Source organism: Eleutherodactylus coqui, chromosome 6 (assembly GCF_035609145.1).
Source record: "Eleutherodactylus coqui strain aEleCoq1 chromosome 6, aEleCoq1.hap1, whole genome shotgun sequence".
NCBI classification, from domain to species: domain Eukaryota; kingdom Metazoa; phylum Chordata; class Amphibia; order Anura; family Eleutherodactylidae; genus Eleutherodactylus; species Eleutherodactylus coqui.
Window position 1 is genome coordinate 124,395,944 of NC_089842.1, and position 20,150 is coordinate 124,416,093.

Consider the following 20,150-nt stretch of genomic DNA (forward strand, 5'->3'; position numbering starts at 1 on the left):
CAGCAGGATTATATCTTCTGTGGATTATCTGTTCCTAACAACAGACCACTTGTTATATAGGCATATAATTGTGATGCAGAATCTCTGTCCTATGCACAACTGTAAAATGTCCACTGGTTACACTGTGCATATGTTATACATGGCTAGGGCATGTGATGCAAGTGTTATGTGATGGAAGCATCCAATGAAACGGCTGCCCATATGCAAGATGGAGAACACATTTACTGCAACACCAAAGCACTTTTAATTGGTTGCACTATGACTTCAAGGCAAGCTGTGACCTAAACCTGCAAAAGATCAGTTGTAAATATTTACTTCTGTCACTCATAAAGGTTTAAATGAGTTCTCAGGAAATATGCTAAATAATGTTGCAAAGTAAATTAAGACCCATGCAAGCCTCACCACAGAACCCAGGGGGTTGGGATACCATTTTTTTAACATTATGCTTCTTTCTTATGTCTGTGCCAATAAATAGGCTACAAAGTTCTGATGATCCTGAATGCTATGGCTTGGACACTAGCATCAAAGAGAGGGTCCCATTTTTATTTAATTATGATGAAAGCTGGAGGTGAGACACAGGCTGTACCAAACCACTCAAGTAAATGCAGCATCATTAGAGATGAGCGAGCACCAAAATGCTCGGGTGCTCATTACTCGAGTCGAGCTTTCCGTAATGCTCGAGAGCTCGTTTTGAGTAACGAACCCCATTGAAGTCAATGGGAGACTCGAGCATTTTTCAAGGTGACCCATGCTCTGCATAGGGGAGGTTGTGTGAGACACCTAAAAACCTCAGAAAGCCATGGAAACACCACAGAAACAGATAGGGAATGGCAGGGGCAACATGCATGGATGCATCTGAGGCTCCCAGGTCGCACTATTAAGCCAAATTATGGGCAGGAGCCCGGTGGTCACCCACCTAACAATTTAGTTGGGACAGACCATAATCAGCAAGGCACACACGCTGGCACATCTTAGTTTAGCACCACACTAGGTGCAACGAAGGCTAATCACCGCTTGTGGGCGACACCACTGCCTTTTCTCCTGTGTTAAATGCTGGCATTGCAGTCCAATCCCCCGCACGAGCCTGCATCCACAGCGTACTGAAATTTTTTCCCAGCGCAGCATCCAGCTGTCCCCATCCCAGACAGGGTAAAGCGCACCCTTTCGCCTACTTCACCGATGGGAGCTCTGCCACACCGTAGGCCGGTCCTTCCGGCTCCTGACATCCAAAGGACCGACGTCGCCCCTGCATGGAGCGACACACGAAAGAGGTGCGGCCCCCTCCTCTCGTCCTGGGGGTTCAGGTCAACCCGCCTTTGTCCGGGAGTACTGGCGGAGAGCTGGCGGTCTTTCACCTATTTTCTCAAAGCGCCGAGAAGAAGTGGGGATGCGCACACTGGAGTCAACGCACCGCATCCGTCCCTCTGCCACCTCCCTTTGGGACAGAGCCATGGAGTCCGCAAGTCCCCACTTTGCCTGTACGCCTGCGGTAGCTGGCAGCAGCCGTCCAACCCGGGCACCCCCTCCGAGTAGCCCAGGCACACAACGACGCCTCTGCCAGTTGAGGAAGCGTGCGAAGAGAAAAATGTTTTTAAAAATCTCTCCCCGAGAGGCTTGTTAACCAGTGCTCCAAGGAAGGACAGCATGAACCATGAAGAAATTAGTGTGACCCTTTTAAAATTGTGCTTCATAGCTGACAAATCGCAGACAAATCAATGTATGATTCTAAGTGCCATTCCATGCCACCTCCGTCGCAGCATTTCATTAGCCACAAGCGCCAGCATAGGGGGGACTCAGAGGCCAGTACGTCTACATTGTTTAAGAAGAAAACAACCCATTTGAAAAATAATTTTTTTTTACCAACATTGCAGGTGAGAACCTGAAAGATTTGTTGAGTGAGAGTGCAGGGTATTTGTTTACCAAGAGTATAGATGAACCCCTGAAAGATTAGTTTACCAAGAGTATAAGCGAACCCATGAAACATTTGTGTACCAAGAATATAGGCGAACCCCTGAAACATATTTTTAACAAGAGTATAGGCGAACCCCTGAAAGATTTGTGTACCAAGACTATAGGCGAATCCCTGAAAGATTTGTGTACCAACAGTATAGGTTGGATTTTTTTAACTGGTTTCATGTGATCCAGGTAGGGGTTCACCGATAGACAAGCTACTGCCTGTCCCAGTCCCTGCCTCTCCCCGAGGGGCTTATTAACCAGTGCCTCAGGGAAAGACAGCATGTACTATGAATAAATTTGAGTGGCCAAATCAGGCACAGTTGCACCCGTCCAGGACCTCAGCCTCTGCCCACACCCTCATTCGGCTGCCCATGTCCAAGTCCTCGTCCTTGACCCTTACCCCTAGTCTTCATCATTTTGGATAATGCACTGCGTCAAAATGCTACGCAAACTGCGAGGTATTTTGCGTACACTTTAAGCCAAAAACACACAGTGTAAAATGTGTACAGTCTTGTGTGTCCTCTCGATCTGCACTATATAACACTCTGCTTATTTTACAAATGCTTTCAGTCAATACCCCCAAAAAATGAGAGGAGTTTTGTTAGTTCCTACATAGTCTGTGTACACCAGTAGCAGCATACTGTATTGAACCAGTAACAGTATGCAGTATACAGCTGGGATGCTTGTGAATGCTTTGTGTGCACTACTGGTTCCAGGCAGCCAAACTGATCATGCACACAAGGAGAGGAGTTGTAGTCCTAGAAAGGACTGTTTGGTTCCAATAATTCTAATCCCTTGCCACCTATATCACAAAATTTCATGAGCCATAAACGTGGACATAAAGGGGACTCAGATGCCAGTACTTCTACACATCTCCATAATTCAACAACCCAATCTACAACAAAACCTTTTTTTACCCACACTGCAGGTGAACCTCTGAAAGATTTGTTTACCAAGAGTATAGGCGAACCCTCGAAAGATTTGTTTATTAAGAATATAGGCGAACCCCTAAAACATTTGTGTACCAAGACTATATAGGCGAACCCCTGAAAGATTAGTTGACCAAGAGTATAGGCGAACCCCTGAAACATTTGTTGAGCAAGAGTATAGGTGAATCCCTGAAAGATTTGTTGACCAAAAGTATAGGTGAACCCCAGAAACAATTGCTTTACCAAGAGTATAGGTGTACCCCTGAAAGATTTGTTTACCCAGAGTGCAGGTGAACCCCTGAAATCCTTTTTTAGAGCTCGTACATAGAGCTCGTACTTGCTTAATGGGATCCAGGTGGCGGTCCACCGACAGCCAAGCTACCGCCTGTCCCAGCCCTTGCCTCTCCCTGAGGGGATTTTTAACCAGTGCCCCAGTGAAAGACAGCATAAACCATGAAGAAGTTAGAATGGACAAACCAGGCACTTTTTCACCCCGCCTGGGACCTCGGCCTCTGCTCACACCCTCATTCGGCTACCCACGTCCTCGACCCTTACCCCTAGTCTTCATCATGTTGTATAATGCACTGCATTAAAATCCTACGCAAACTGGGAGGTATTTTGCGTATGCTTTAAGCCAAAAATACACAGTGTAAAATGTGTACAGTCTTGTGTGTCCTCTCGAACTGCACTATATAACACTTGGGCCTATTATGCAAATGCTTTCAGCCTAACCCCCCCCCCCCCCCACCCACCCCCAAAAAAAAAAAAAATGAGAGGAGTTTTGTTAGTTACTTAATAGTCTGTGTACGCCAGTAGCAGTATACTGTATAGAACCGGTAACAGTATGCAGTATACAGCCGGGATGCTTGTGAATGCTTTGTGCGCACTACTGCTCCCAGGTAGCTAAAGTGATGATGCACAAAAGTGGAGTTGTAGTCCTAAAAAGGACTGTTGGGTTCCAATATTTCCAATCTCATGCCACCTATGTCCCAAAATTTCATGGGCCATAAACGTGGGCATAAAGGGGACTCAGATGCCAGTACTTCTACACATCTGCACAATTCAACAACCCATTCTACAACCAAAGATTTTTGTACCCAGAGTGCAGGTGAACCCCTGAAACATTTGTTTACCAAGAGTATAGGTGAACCCTTGAAAGATTTGCATACCAAGACTATATAGGTGTACCCCTAAAAAATTGGTTGACCAAGAGTATAGGCGAATCCCTGAAACAATTGCTTTACCAAGAGTATAGGCAAACCCCTGAAAAATTTGTATACCAAGAGTATAGACAAACCCCTGAAACATTTGTGTTCCAAGAGTATAGGAGAACCCCTTAAAAATTTGTTGACCAAGAGTATAGGTGAACCCCTTAAAAATGTTTGTACCAAGAGTATAAGCGAACCCCATGAAAAGTTTGTGTTCCAAGAGTATAGGCAAACCCCTGACAAATTTGTTGCCCAAGAGTATAGGCGCACCACAGAAAAAATTGCTTTACTAAGAGTATAGGCGAACCCCTTAAAAATTTGTGTTCCAAGAGTATAGGTAAACCCCTGAATAATTGGTTTACTAAGAGTATAGGCGAACTGTGAAAAATTGGTTTACTAAGAGTATAGGCGAACCCCGGAAAAATTTGTTTACTAAAAGTATAGGCGAACCGCGGAAAAATTTGTTTACTAAGAGTATAGGCGAACCCCGGAAAAATTTGTGTACCAAGAGTATAGGTGTAGCCCTGAAAAATTTGTTCACCTAAAGTGTAAGTAAAACCATGAAAAAATGTTTTAACATAGAGTTCGTACTTCCTTAATTTGCTTACAGAGCCTAGAGGCAGCCCCTGAAAAAAAATTGTTTTTACAGAGCCTTTTGGCCCTCTGAAGAATTGGCTGTTCCCATGGCAGTGCTGCAGCGCCTCAAGCTACCGACTGAAGGCGGCGTGCTCACAGTTTGTAATTGAGAGATGGAGAAGCAGGAGGGGGGGTTGGAGGAGGTGGCATAATAAGCCTGAGAAACCATGACCAAGGTAGGACCCACAATCCTTGGTGTGGGTAGCACGTGAGCAGACCCAGGGTCAAACTTGGTCCCGGCCTCCACCAGGTTAACTCAATGTGCCATCAGAGAGATGTAGTGTCCCTGCCCGCCAGCACTTGTCCACGTGTCGGTGGTTAAGTGGACCTTCCCAGTAACTGCATTGGTGAGGGCACGGTTTATATTCCGTGACATGTGCTGGTGTAGGGCAGGGACGGCGCAGCAGGAAAATAGTGGCGACTGGGGACCGAGTACTAAGAGATGGCCGCCGCCATGAGGTTGCGGAAAGCCTCTGTTTTTACCAGCCTATATGGCAGAATCAGTAGTTTGGAAATATGCACGTTTAGCGATTGTGCATGCAGGTGGGTGGCTGCATATTTCCGCTTGCGCTCCAATGATTGGGTTATGGACAGCTGAACGCTGCGCTGGGACACTCTGGCCACTCCACTGCCTCTTCCAACCTGGTCTGCTGCTGCATTTGCCTCCCCCTCTGAAGTGCTGTCTTCAGTAGGTTTACCAATCTAGCTCAGGTCAGTCACCTCATCATCCACCAGCTCTTCCTCTGAATTCTCAGTCTGCTCCTCCCTCAGACTTACTGCCCTAACAACAACCTCACTGATAAACAACTGTGTCTCATCATCGTCATTCACAAAAAACTTCTTGAGAGACTACTTGGAAGTACCCACCCTCATCACTCTGAGACTGTGAAAAGTCCAAATTTTGGGTATTGGTCACGACAAACTCCTCAGGTGGCTGATGACCTGTTTTTTCCAACTCAGGGAAGGGACCCGAGAACAGTTCCTGGGAGTATGCCTGTTCTGAATCTCTCCTTTTCCTGGAGTGACCAGGCTGGGAGGAAGGAGGATCAGCGTGAGGATTCAGAGGTACAGTGCCTTGGCTAGCGTGAGTGGACTGCGTGGAAGACTGGGTGTTGGATAAATTACTGGACGCGTTATCCGCTATCCACGCCGTCACCTGATCGCACTGTTGTGCTTTTAATAATCGTCTACCACGCGGACCTGCAAAATGTCTGATGAAGCTAGGGAGTGTAGATATGCGGCACTCTACTCATTCCTCAGCAGAAGGCACTGTTTCACTGTACCTAGGACCTCGGCCTCTGCCCACACCCTCATTCGGATGCCTACGTCCTCCACCTTGACCCTTACCCCTAGTCTTCATCATGTTGGATAATGCACTTGGACAAAATGTTACGTAAAATGCGAGTTATTTTGCGTATGCTTATAGGCCAAAATACACACAATAAACAGTGTATACTGTTGTTAGATAGCGTGGATTGACAGCACCCACACACGAGTATATAGCATACACTTTTAACCCCCAAAATACACACAATAAACAGTGTATACTGTTGTTAGATACCGTAGATTGACAGCACCCACACACGGGTATATAGCATACACTTTTAACCCCCAAAATATACACAACAAACAGTGTATACTGTTGTTTGATTGTGTGGATTGACAGCACCCACACATCGGTATATAGTGTACGCTTTGAACCCCAAAAAAACAAATTTAAACAGTGTATACTGTTGTTAGATAGCGTAGATTAACAGTACCCACACATGGGTATATAGTGTACGATTTCAGCAGGCAGAAAAATAATTTAAACAGTGTATACTGATGTTAGATAGCGTAGATTGACAGCACACACACATTGGTATATAGCGTACGCTTTCAGCGGCCAAAAAAGTAAAAAAAATGAAAAATTATAGGAGTTTTGTTACTTCCTATCTACTCTCTGTACACCACTAGCAGTATACTGCAAAAAACTGGTAACAGTATGCAGTATACAGCCGGGATGCTTGAGAATACTTTGTGCGCACTACTGCTCCCAGCCAGCCAAACTGCTGGTGCACACAATGAGAGGAGTTGTAGTCCTAGAAAGGACTGTTGGGTTCTTGGAACAAGGATCCCTGCCTAACCGCAACCTTTATCCTACACTATCGCTTTCCCTGAATAGCAGCATGCGTGCGAGGCGAGCCTCAGGTGAATAGAGTTTTTATACTCGGCGGTCACCTGATCAGGCCAGCCAGTCACTGCTATAGATATGCACAGGGTTGGCACATTACAGCAGGAGGTGCCAAAGCCTTCCCTGCATGTTTATTGGCTAAAAAATGGCGCTAAACATGTGGGGAGGAGAGATGAAATTTTCTTGAGTAACGAGTACCTTCGAGTATGCGACTGCTTGAACGAGCATCAAGCTCAGACGAGCATGCTCGCTCATCTCTAATCATCATGCCTCATGAGCCCTGCTGATCATGTAGGACAGTAGCTTGAGGTTTACAGCTTTCCCAATATGAGAACTCTATTTTGAATTCATTAGAAGGCTAAGAAAAGTGGAAAGGAGTGGTGGGCTGCATTGTATACCTGGAGATGTAGAATTCTGGCTTGGAGACAACAGACTCTAGAGCTGTCCCCAATAGAAGGAAATAGTTTTACTTAATTGTGAACCTGAGGAGGTCAGCAGCCCTAAATCACTCGTTGTCAAATAGTTAATAGTCGGTCTTGGATGAGGTCATTTTGCTACAAATTCCAATTTTGATGTAGGCTTTAGCACAATAAAACTTCAATGCTTGGAGACACGGCTTTGAATAATGCTGTCCAACCTGTAGCTCTCCAGGTGTCGGGGCATGCTGGGGGTTTTGCTATAGAAGAAGAGCCACAGGTTGGAGAGCACTATTTAAAGGTGAGACCACTGCCCACATTGACTTTGCTATGGGCATTGCCTTCTCCATCCTGAACCCTCTTTCCCACAGTTTCTCTTATTGCTGGGGGATTTTCTTTCATATATTTGTTATTAACTTAATCCTTTCCATTTCCTTTGTAAATTATTTCTTCTCGCACACACACACCCTTCTCAGTTCACTTACTCTGGCTGAATGCACACGGGCAGAAATTTTCACGGCGAGATTTTACCGCAAAATTTCTACCGTTGCACCCTGCCACAGGATTGCATTAGTTTATGCAATCCTATGCAGACAGCTGCGATTTGACCCCATGAAAACTCGCGCGGTAGCAAAATTGCGGCATGTCCTATTTCAGTTCGAGCCTCATAGAGGCTCACACTGACTCATCAACGCTGGCACGGTGGCTCTGCACTGCGCATGTGCGACTGTGCGCCAGAGCAGAGAGAGAAAGCATTGCAGAGCAGAGAGTGAAGATCCTGGACAGGTAAGTGAATGGTCAATGCATGTGCATGGGTCGGATCCCGCTGTGAGAATCTCGCAGTCGGAATCCAACCCGGACGTCTGCAATCAACCGAGCTCACATAATTTATGGTCTCTAGATTCCTTATTACAGTCACTTATTTTCTTTGGATTTACTTTAAGGGATGGGGACTTGTAAAATGTTCATGGCAAATATTGGCTTTTTGTAATCGGTAGTCCATAAATAGAGGGTTTATAGGACATCACTATCAGACTCTACCACAACTATTTTGAAAGTTAGAGGTGAGTATGATCCAACCCAATACCTGTATCTTTCTTCCAATGTATCCGTGTCTCTCTTAGATTTCATATTAAGACATCTAAGAAAATTTATGACAATAATGTAGTGCAGCAAGATGTGAGACAGACGTCAGAAAGGAATCTGAGGATCGGATTCTCAATAATGTTTGAGAACATTGTATATTGTTGATTACAAAATAATGTTGCAGAGATGAATTTGTATCTACAGAATTGTAACAATTCAGTTCTGTGTAGCAAAAACAATTTTGTAATCCAGTTTTACCTTTACGCCTCATGTCCACGGGTCTGCATGGTTTCCCCGTGCAGAATCCCGCAGCAGATTCCACCCAGCCCGCAGACAAGAGGCCAGAAAAAAATATATTTACCTATCCGGACGCTGTGGGGCTCTCTGCCGTCGCAGCTGGATCTTCAGTCTTCTGCACGGCGGATGTGCTCGGGACTCCAGCGGCGAGCCGCGCATGCGCCATGACTTTTTTTTTTTAACTCCTGCTTTCCCGCGTTCTGCGGCATGGCCGCAGTTTCAGCTGTGTCTGTGCCGCGGTTCTGGACTGCTTCCATTGGCTTCAATGGAAACCGCGAGAGCCGTCTGTGCAGGAAAACCACATAAAAATGGAGCATGCTGCAGTTGTTTTCCCGCGCTTGTGATCCAAATGCAGAAGAAAAATGACATCTGCAGGTATTTCATTACCTGCAGGGGCCCAATGATTCCCTATGGGCACGGAAGACCCATGCGGATTTGTAAATCCATTTATGCCGTGGACATGAGGCCTAATGTGGGTAAAAAATCTATATTAAATAATTGAAAACTAGAACAAAGTTATTAACAGCTATTTTGCAGAATTTAGAGTGTAAGTTTTTTTGTTTTTTTTATTTGGGCACAGGGAGCATTATTACTATGTGAGAGGACATTATTACTATGCAAGGAGCGCATTATTACTATGCACAGATTATGATCTTTTTCACTGTCGTGACTCTTCCTTTGAATGACAAAGGAATGTAAGTATGTACCTTTAAACAAGATGAGGGTAAAGGAATGGTGTTAGGTGACTGAAGTTACATTATTACGTAATTTCACTCTTTTGTTAATAGTCTCTAGTAGATACGGGCAGCAATTATTCAACTAGTACAATGGAAAGTAACCTTAAACCAACATTTTAAATGAAAAAAAACTGTTTTTTGCTGGGGAGAACATTTGTCTACTAAAAAGTGTTGAACAACTGCAGTAATCCCTAATTAAGCAACAGTTCCTATACGGGTGAGGCGTGTAGACAGAAGTGCTTTATCGTCCATTCCTTCTCCCTACGAAAAATTGCTCAGCAATACGGACACCCCAGGAAAACTGAAGCTAAGTAAGTTTATGCTGCATGAGGTGTATTGAATGTTGTTGTATCGTTTTCGCTATATATTTTTTTGTTGTCTCCACTAAAACATTATAATTGCTTAAATTGCTTTGTTTAAGGCTGGTTTCACACAGCAAAGAAACTTGCGCGAGATTTGTAAGTTGCACAGATCTCGCGCGAATATGAACCCCATTCTTTTGAATGGACTCATATACATGAGCGATGTAGTGCGGGGAAAAAATCATGACATGCCCTATCTTTTTACATAGTTTTCAAAGGGACAGTAAAACACCTCGCAATGCGCACGCCAGTATGAGGTTTCCATTGAAAATAATGGGAAACACTTGAAATCCACACCGGAGGATCACTAGCTCACAGAAGTGATAGGAGGTATTTTTGGCCGGTGTGTAGGTAGCCTAATGGACTTACTTTTATCAACTCGGATCATGAAGTATCTTTCATGAAACCTAACTTGGATGGATTTAAAGGGGCATCTATAGGTCATTAAAGTGAAGGGTTCCCTCAGGGCTCTTTTACACAGAACAATTATTCCAAAAAATCATTGGAACATGAAGTTTTGAACGATATTTGTTCAGTGTAAACACAGCCAACAATTGAATGATGAATGAAAATTTGTTTACTTATCATTCGTTGTTCATTTTATGCAGACTTAAAAATAATCGTTCGCTTTTTCCCAACTCATTGCATGTGAACAGCCATTGTTCAGTACAGTAAATGTGAACAACTTAAGGATCGAAATGTAAAAGACTTATCTGTCTGTATAAAGTGCTGTATGAGCGAACTTTGTCATGATTCGCTCATTAGCTCATGCAAACAATATCTCACCCCGTGTAAAAGGAGACTTACTGCTCCCTGCACTGTGGATATTGTGCTCAATAAAAGACACAACTATCGGTGTATTATTCCATTAGTGCCACAGTTATCTGAGTTACAAATTAGGGCTTAAACAGACCAGCGTATGTCTCAATACGCTCGCTCCTACGCAAATTTTCCCACGCTCGAAAACTCACTTGTGTTTTTAATCAGGTCACATTATATTAGTAATCAATGCAGAAAACCAGGTAATTTCAAAGAGCTCACTTACTTTTTCTTGCAATTGTATATATCCAACCCTCATCCTAGGTGATTTTAACATCCCCACCGATGACCCCATTTCCCCATCTGCCTCTCAGCTTCTATCGCTCCCCTCCTCCCTTGGTCTCTCTCAACTCACAGCCTCTCCCACTCACAAGGATGGCAATAGTCTCCATCTGGTCTTCCTCCGTCTCTGCTTCCAACTTCACTAACTCCCCTCTCCAGCTCTAGGACCATAACCTCCTCTCTTTCTCTGTCAAGCTCCCTAACATTTCCCCAGCCCCTCCTACGTACCGTACTTACAGAATCTTCAGGCCGTTCACACCCAGGACTTTGCTGAATCCCTACCGTCCTCTCTGTCCCCTATCTCTCTTCTTCTGCCCCAACCTGGCTGCTGTACATTACAACACCACTCCCAAACATGCCCTGGATGAAGCAGTAGCCCCCGTGACCCAAGCCATCCGATGCAGACTGCAGCAGCCCTGGCTCACGCCTCAAATACACTTCATCCGGCGGTGCTCTAGGTGTGCTGAACAGCTGTGGAGGAAGTCGCAAACGTCCGCGGACTTTCTACACTACAAATTCATGCTCAGAACCTACAACCTCGCCCTCCATCATGCCAAAAAGTGTATTTCACCTCTCTCATCTCCTCACTATCACACAACCCTAAACGGCTCTTTGATATTTTTCACTCCCTTCTCAGCCCTAAACCGCAGCCCCCTGTGACGGATCTCAGTGCTGGCTGCCTACTTCAAAACGAAAATTGAGGACATCCGTCAGGAAATAACTTCCCAATCCCAGACTAGCCCTGACCCTAGTCTTGTCAGCACTGCATCTAGCTCCTGCTCATTGCCTGTACTCAGACCAATGACAAAGGAAGAAGTCTCCAAATTGCTTTCCTCTGCGCACCCCACCACCTGTGCTAGCGACTCTCTCCCGTCACACCTCCTCCGATCCCTCTCCCTAGTGGTCATCTCCCATCTCACAACTATATTCAGCCACTCTCTGACCTCTGGCATCATTCCCTCTACTTTCAAACATGCCATCATATCCCCACTGCTAAAGAAGCCGACTCTTGACGCGACTGATACTCCTAACTACCGACTCATCTCAAATCTCCCCTTCGTCTCCAAACTCGTAGAACACCTAGTTTACTGCCGTCTTGTAAGCTATCTATCTCAGAACTCTCTCCTCGACCCCTTAGAGTCTGGCTGGCCTGGAACGCACAACCAAAGGCTATCGAGGTAATCCAGGACTCACAAAACTTCAGGTGTGCTCTAAAAATGCACCTCTTGGCTGCAATCCCTGCTAGTCACCGTCAACTGCTCCTGCAGTCATACCGATTCTGCCGTCACACGGCTAAATGTCTAACCATTGTTGTGTATAGCATCCTTCTCTCTCCACCTCCCATACCATGCACATCTCCAGCCCCTTTACCTTCTGTATCACCCCATTATTTGCAGTATGCAATCTCGATGGAGCAGGACCCACACAGCTATTGTTTCCATCAACTGGTTACTATATGTAACTGTGGTTCTGTAATGTTTATACTTTTGTTCTTTCCGTATTCCCCCTGTCTTTGTAAGCACTGCGGAATATGTTGGCGCTATACAAATAAAGATTATTATTATTATATGGTATATAATTACAGATGTAGCAATTGTTTACATGATTGGTGCATTGAATTACCTTGATTTACATACATACACTGCAGTTATCATAATGTGTTAAATGTCAAGTTAACGTTTGTTGCTTCTGCATATATACACAGCTGGTGTGTTATACATATATTTGTATATGGTGATATGGACATTGCTGGTATAATCTGGGCATGTTCTGGTACAGTATATAGTTATACATGTGCAGCTGGTGTAAGCCGTACATCTTCCATGTATGTGGTGATATAACTCTTTCCAGTATATCTCGAACGTCTTGTAGTATATACTTTTTGTAAAATTGATATCCTTTGTTATAGGAGAACAAGAGGCACAACATGAGGGTCCTGCTTTTCCTGTGTGTGGGAGCATCTCTTGTGCACTTGGGGGTCCAAGATTACTCCTTTATGACAGTTACAATCCCCAAAAATATGCCACCAGAGACTCCTACTGACTATGTGCTTGTAGCCGTTGGAGTTAGTTTCAATGCACTTAGCTCTGTATATGAAAATTTGATTAACCCAGGCAGCACACCTCCTCCTGCTGATGCAGTCACCATATTCCTATCTAAATTTAAGAGTCCAGCTAATAAAAACAATATTGTGATAGCTACGGATTTTAACAATCCCACAGATGCAAAAACCAAACTCAACAATTACATAACTCAACATACAAGTGGAAAAATCAACAATTTCTTCAGTGACTTTGAGAAAAATACAGATGCTGTTGTCTTAAGTTGTGCAGGTAGGTCTGATCATGATCAGCTAAATCCACAGGTCATGTATGCTGAGTCTATGGCTATTGATGTCGCTGTTTATGAGGGATTAACTCATTGCTTTTACTTCTTTTTAGATAAGTGGAAAATTCCACTTAGTGGAGGTAACTCATACATGGTTCAGCTCACAGGACAGTACAATACAATGACCAATAAGGAAATGGGATTCACTATAGTAGAAGTTCCAAAAGACCAGTTTATGACTCTAATGTACATTATACCAGATGAGGGAAAGTTAGCATCAGTGCAAGCAGCGGCCAATAAAATGAACCTGGAAATGTGGAGAAAGTCATTGACACGACAGTAAGAAATTTGTTTTACAATTAATCTTTCATTTTATATATTTCCAATACTGATCCCTATATATCAGAACACTTTACCTACTAGAATACCATCTCCTATGTACAAGAATATATCTACTATAATACTGCCCCCTATGTACAAGAATATACCTACTATAATACTGCTCCCTATGTACAAGTATATAACTACTATAATACTGCCCCCTATGTACAAGAATATAAGTACTATAATACTGGCTTCTATGTCCAAGAATATAACTACTATAATACTGGCTTCTATGTCCAAGAATATAAATACTATAATACTGCTCCCTATGTACAAGAATATAATTACTGTAATACTGCCCCCTATGTACACGAATATAACTACTATAATACTGCTCCCTATGTACAAGAATATAACTACTATAATACTGGCTTCTATATCCAAGAATACAACTACTATAATACTGCCCTCTATGTCCAAGAATATAACTACTATAATACTGCCCCCTATGTACAAGAATATAACTACTATAATACTTCCTCCTATGTACAAGAATATAACTACTATAATACTGCTCCCATGTAGAAGAATATAACTACTATAATACTGCTCCTATGTACAAGAATATAACTACTATAATACTGTCTCCTATATACAAGAATTGAACTACTATAATATTGTCCCACATGTACAAGAATGTAACTATTAGAACACTGTCATCTATATACAAGAATATAGCTACTATAATATTGTCCCACATGCACACGAATATAGTCACTATAATACTGCCCCCCTGTGTACAAGAATATAACTACTATAATACTGCCTCCTATGTACAAGAATATAACTACTATAATACTGTCTTCCTATGTACAAGAATATAACTACTATAATACTGCCTCCTATGTACAAGAATATAACTACTATAATACTTCTCCTATATACAAGAATATAACTGCTATAATATTGCTTCTATGTTCAAGAATGTAACTACTATAATACTGCCCCTATGTACAAGAATATAACTACTATGATACTGCACCTATGCACAAGAATATAACTACTACAATACTGCACCCATGCACAAGAATATAACTACTATAATACTGCCCTCTATGTACAAGTATATAACTACTATAATACTACCCTCTATGTACAAGAATATAACTACTATAATACTGCTCCTATGTACAAGAATATAACTACTATAATACTTCTCCTATGTACAAGAATATAACTACTATAATACTGCCTCCTATGTACAAGAATATAACTACTATAATACTGCCTCCTATGTACAAGAATATAACTACTATAATACTGCTCCCTATGTACAAGAATATAACTACTATAATACTGCCCCCTATGTACAAGAATATAACTACTATAATACTACCCCCTGTGTACAAGAATATAACTACTATAATACTTGGTATTATTGTGTCTTGTCACCACCAGGAAGTAGGGGTGGAGACAAGATTGTGGCTGTTTGACAGGCTAGGGACGCCCCTCTCCTTCTGATTGGCTGCATGGCATGCTCCCCTCCCTAAGCCTCACAGGTCCTGCCACTGCAGTGTCCTGTACTGATTGTTGGGATGCCATCTTCCCTGCCGCTGTGACACTTGCGCTGCTGTTACTGTGGCCACCCATCTCCCCTTACAATCTCCCCTTAGGGGCCCCGCTGTCAGTGTCACCGGTGCCTGCACTGTTGCACGTGTGGTGCCCTTTACCGGATGCGCTGTCAGTGTGCCAGGCGACTGTAGTGTGCCCCGCACTCAGCCGTCCGCTTCCTCGTGCTGTGGGGGAGAACCTGGTGCCCCGTTGTCGCCCGTCAGCTTCCTCCTGCTGTGGTGGGAGAAGGCAGCCAGCGGACAGGGTGCTCTGCGCTTGCGAGAGCTGTTCAGCGCCGCAAGGTCGGCTGCTGCAGTGCCGACAGAAGGCTGTGGCGCCAGTGGGGCACCTCCTGCACTGCTCAAGAATCTTGCTGAGTGACCCGATGGTCTGCGCATGTGAGCTCTGCTGACAGGCCGCGGGCCGCATGATTCAGTGGGGGGAGAATGCCGCACAGACGCCTGGCAGTCCATTTTACAGCAGGTGGGGCAGCTCATGCACTGCTGCAGAAGCGAAGGAAGTGCCGGTGGGGACAGCAGCAGGATGCTGTTGAACTGTCTTGGCAGCTGCGCCGAGGTTCTTTTTCCACGAGCAATGTATGTATTGTATTTTGCCTGAAAGACATTCAAGGACCTTGCAGAATTCCACCAATAGGGAGCTAGGGGTGTGACAGGGGTGTTCCTGGATCCAAGCCCTGTCAAACCCATAGCTTCCGGTGGTGATAAGATACAATAATACCATAGTACTGCCCCCTATATACAAGAATATAACTACTATGATACTGGACCCTTTTTACATTTTGCTGCATATAAGTAAATGTGTCATGGTTTTGTTGTTAATGCAAAACTAACAGTTTTTTTCCTCTCTGATTTGTGTAGGGTGGTAAACCTGACAGTTCCCAGGGCTACTCTGTATGTCTGCGGAACAATGATTGCTGAAATTGCTAACCTTGATGGTTATTACTACATTAAAAATAAGGTGACATTTTAGCATTTGTACCATGTTTCATTATCTCTTGAATGCAGGTGACGGGGAAATGTAATTGGCAAATTTTTATGTGTACAGCAGTGGAAAATCTGCTGAAGCTATATACACCAAGCGTTATTAACATGGTAGCAGGCACTTTGGCTGTTACTATGGGGCCCCAGCTCCACCGAGAGGTGAACCAAAATGAGTGATCACTGGGAATGATGGGGAGTGAATGGAGCAGTATTAAGTGCCATCCGACAGCTCTATATATCTCAGCTTCCTGGCTGTATGTGAGCGTGACTTGGAAGGAGTGAATTATTGGGGTTATTTCAAGAGGATATCACCTTTAAGATCATGATTTGTGGCAATTATTTCTTTTATTATGAGTGATGCTGACTCTGTTGTCTTCTGTTCCGCAGTTCTCATCAAGAATGTCACTTACATATCCATAAAGTGTGAACTACTGAGAGAAAAGCTGATCAAACTCATCAACCAATCACATGCTTGGAACTAGTTCTGCATACAAGTGTATCCATGACTGGAAAGCCTTCATTTTAAGAAACGTTTTCCTCCATAAGATATTAAAGCTGCAGATGCAAACACTGGTGGCCTGTCTCCTGTCTTATATCTTCACTGCTGTGGCCCCACAGCGCAGCGTATTTGGGCATTAATGAGGTTTGGGGGTGGTTATAATCAGGGTGTTGCACGTGTGTCTGCGCATTGTTCTGTAATTTTTGCGCTCGTATGCTACACCCTTTCCATGCAATTGAATGGTTATTAAAGACCAACAAGGGTGCCTTTACATTGGCGGAGAAAGTCGAGCGAGATTTGTGCGTTGCGAGACGCACAAACATGAAACCCATTCTTTTGAATGGATTCATTCACATTAGCAATGTTTTCCTGCATGGCAACAGCATTGAAATCAATGGGAGGATTCCGCTATCCTCTGCCATGGCTTGACCAGCCGCAGCAGGAATTCCCCTCATCCCCACAGTGATGCGAGGCTGTTTTCACATGAAAATACCTCGAATCCACATGAATCACGGCCCAGTATCGCCCTTGCCTGTGTGAAGGGGCCCTAAGGGCCATCTGTCTACTTTTTTTCTGCCTATTGCACAGGGTTATACCCCTTCCCTTGCATTTTTTAACCTGCCATAGACCCCTATAGTAGTTTCTCTCCGCAAAATGCAGAAACATAGATTAGGACCATTTTTTTGCTTGTGCACAAAACATGCTTATGGGAACAAACCCATTGAAATTAATGGGTTCTATTCTCTGTGTTAAGTGTGCACAGGTTTTGCATGTACAAAGACATGCACAAAAATGCCCATGTGAAACCACCCTCTGTTATGTGTTGAAAGAGCTAGTCCTCTCCCCTAGGTCACAATGAGCTATTTAAAAAACAAAAAACATTCTATTTAATTTTTCCTGTCATGTGACATATAACATCGCAACATAGCAACAAAGAAATAGACCTACAATACTGTGTAAAAGTTTAAAGCCGCATTTACATGGGACGATTGTCAGGCAAATGATGCCCGACACTCGTTCCCGCACATACTTGCTCTCACGCTGCTGCAGAGGAGCTAGTATTGCTGGCTCCCAGCGGGGCGCCTGCAGGAGATTTCTCTCCTCGCTCTCCCCCGCCCCTCTCCACTCACTTAACATAGCAGCCATTCAATACTGAACGGCCGCTGTTAAAGTGAATGGAGAGGGGCGGGGGAGAGCGAGGAGAGAAACCTCCAGCTGCTCCGCAGCAAGCCAGCGATACTAGCTCCTGTGCAAGAGCACGGGAGTGAGTATATGCGGGAACAAGTGTCGGGCATCGAGTGTCGACAGTCGTCCCATGTAAATGTGGAAAAAATGCTAAGCATTTTATTCAAGAATAGGAGGCATCTGATTGGCTCCAAATTTATTTTGCAGCAGGACAGCAACCCCTGCATGTCTGCGGAAGAATGATCGTTGTAGAATCGAACATTGATGATTATATATACACTAACTATAAGGTGACACTTTAGCATTTGTACTATGTCACATTATGCCTGGAATGCATGAGACTGGGCAAATTGTCACATTGGGGAAAGAGACTTTTATGTGTCTAGCAGTTCCTGAGGTGAAGTACAATGAGTGATCTCTGGGAATGATGGGGAAAAGCAGCAGTGTAAGTCCCATCAGACAGCTCCTTATATCTTAGCTTCTCGGACTTCTGTGAGCGTGACATGGAAGAAGTGAATTATTTACGTTCACTCAAGTCACGCTATAGGTTTACAAAGGATATCCCCTTTAAGGCAAAAACACATGGGCGCATGCGCTAATATGCTCGCCGCTGCGGAGCGTATCTGAGCATGAACTGGAGTTTTTGTTTTTTTTGACTATTCAAACTAGTGCATGCGAGTAAAAAAAAAGAAGCAGGAATACGGGTCCTGCTCTACCTTTCTCACGTGTAGCATTAACTATGTGCGAGAAAGATGGCACAAGTCCAATCTTTTATTGTGTGTAGTATTAACGCGCGAAAATCCCGATAGTGAAAAACAAACCATTGAAATTATTAGTTTCGCTTCGTCCCATTAGGCAGCCGTGATTTTCATGGCTACATACGGCGCGGGCATCAGCTATTTATTACAGCTGACACCCGCGGGCAATAGCCGCAATCGGCTGTTCGGCCGATCGCGGCTATTAACTTTTTAAATGCTGCTGTCAATTCTAACAGCGGCATTTAAATCCCCCGAACGATGTTCAGGGGTCCGATATGGCCGACCCGCGGTGAGATCGGGGGGAGCTGTGCAGGTGTCATGGCAGCCGGGGGCCTTCTGAAAGGCCTCAGGGCTGCCTTAGCAGACTGCCTATCAAGCCATCCCCGTGGGGGGGCTTGATAGACTGCGTGTCAAAAAACAGTATGACGTAATGCAAAAGGTCAATTGTATGCAAAAATGGTACCAACAGAAACGACAGGATGTACCACACAAAATGAGCCCTCACACAACTATGTCAACAGAAAAATAAAGTTATTGTGCGCAGAAAATGGACACAGAAAATAATTTTTAAAAATTAAATATCTTAAAAAAAAATACAAGTAGTATACAAGTTTGGTATCGTAGTAATTGTACTGACCAATAGAATAAAGTTATGGGGTCATTTTTGTTGCAGTTTGTGTGCCGTAGAAACAGGACGCACCGAAAGATGACCGGATGTCTTTTTTTTTTCCATTTTACTCCACGTAGAATTTTTAAAAAGTTTTCAATACATTATATAGTACAATAAATAGTACCATTGAAAAATACAACTCGTCCCGCAAAACACAAGCCCTCATACAGCGATGTCGATGGATAAATAATGGAGCTACAATTTTTTAAAAGAGAGGAGGAAAAAACGAAAATGGAAAAAAGCAAAAAAGCTCCGTCACTAAGGGTGGGTTCACACGAGCGTGTTTTTGTGTGTGCATATGCACGCACAAAAACACGCTTGTATTTACAACAATGCATTCCCTATGGTGTGTGCACATGTCCGTACTTTGCAGGTGCATGCCTGCAAAGATAGGACATGCGTGCATCATAGGAAATGCACGCATTGTTTTCAATGGAGCCGCTGCTGCTTCCGGCGGCTCCATTGAAAACAATGGTCTGCCGGCTCCCTGCATTCTTTTTCAGGGAAGGGCTTTACATATAATCTCTTCCCTGAAAAAGAAAAATTTTAGTGTAAAAACGTACTTACCTGTCCGCCGCTGCTGTGTCCCCTGCAGGGATGAAGAACACATCTGCCGCAGATGTTTCCTTCATTCCCACTAGTTAAAAGAATTCCATGCTGCTACATCTGCCACATCTGTGGCAGATGCAGCAGAGGAATTCTTCAATTCTCTACCGCAGCTGTCACACATGTCAGCTGCAGTAGGGGATTCTCCTGCCATCAATTGATTTCAGGGAAGGGCTTTAAATATAAGCCCTTCCCTGAAAATCAAGTAAAAGTGGTTTAAAAAAATAAAATAAAATAGATACTCACCTCACTTCAGCTGCCAGGGCT

At 43.9% G+C, this 20,150-nt stretch overlaps 1 protein-coding gene across 1 annotated transcript in view; it reads left to right on the forward strand.

The window, feature by feature from the left end:
- The window catches only part of LOC136632549 (serine protease inhibitor A3L-like), a 48,895-nt gene extending 32,157 nt beyond the window's left edge, over nucleotides 1–16,738 (forward strand). The window contains exons 4-5 of the mRNA XM_066607504.1: nucleotides 16,043–16,142; nucleotides 16,553–16,738. Coding sequence (XP_066463601.1) covers nucleotides 16,043–16,142; nucleotides 16,553–16,585 — 133 coding nt within the window. The 3' untranslated portion in view covers nucleotides 16,586–16,738. The remainder of the gene's footprint in view (nucleotides 1–16,042; nucleotides 16,143–16,552) is intronic.
- The last annotated feature ends 3,412 nt before the right edge of the window (nucleotides 16,739–20,150 follow it).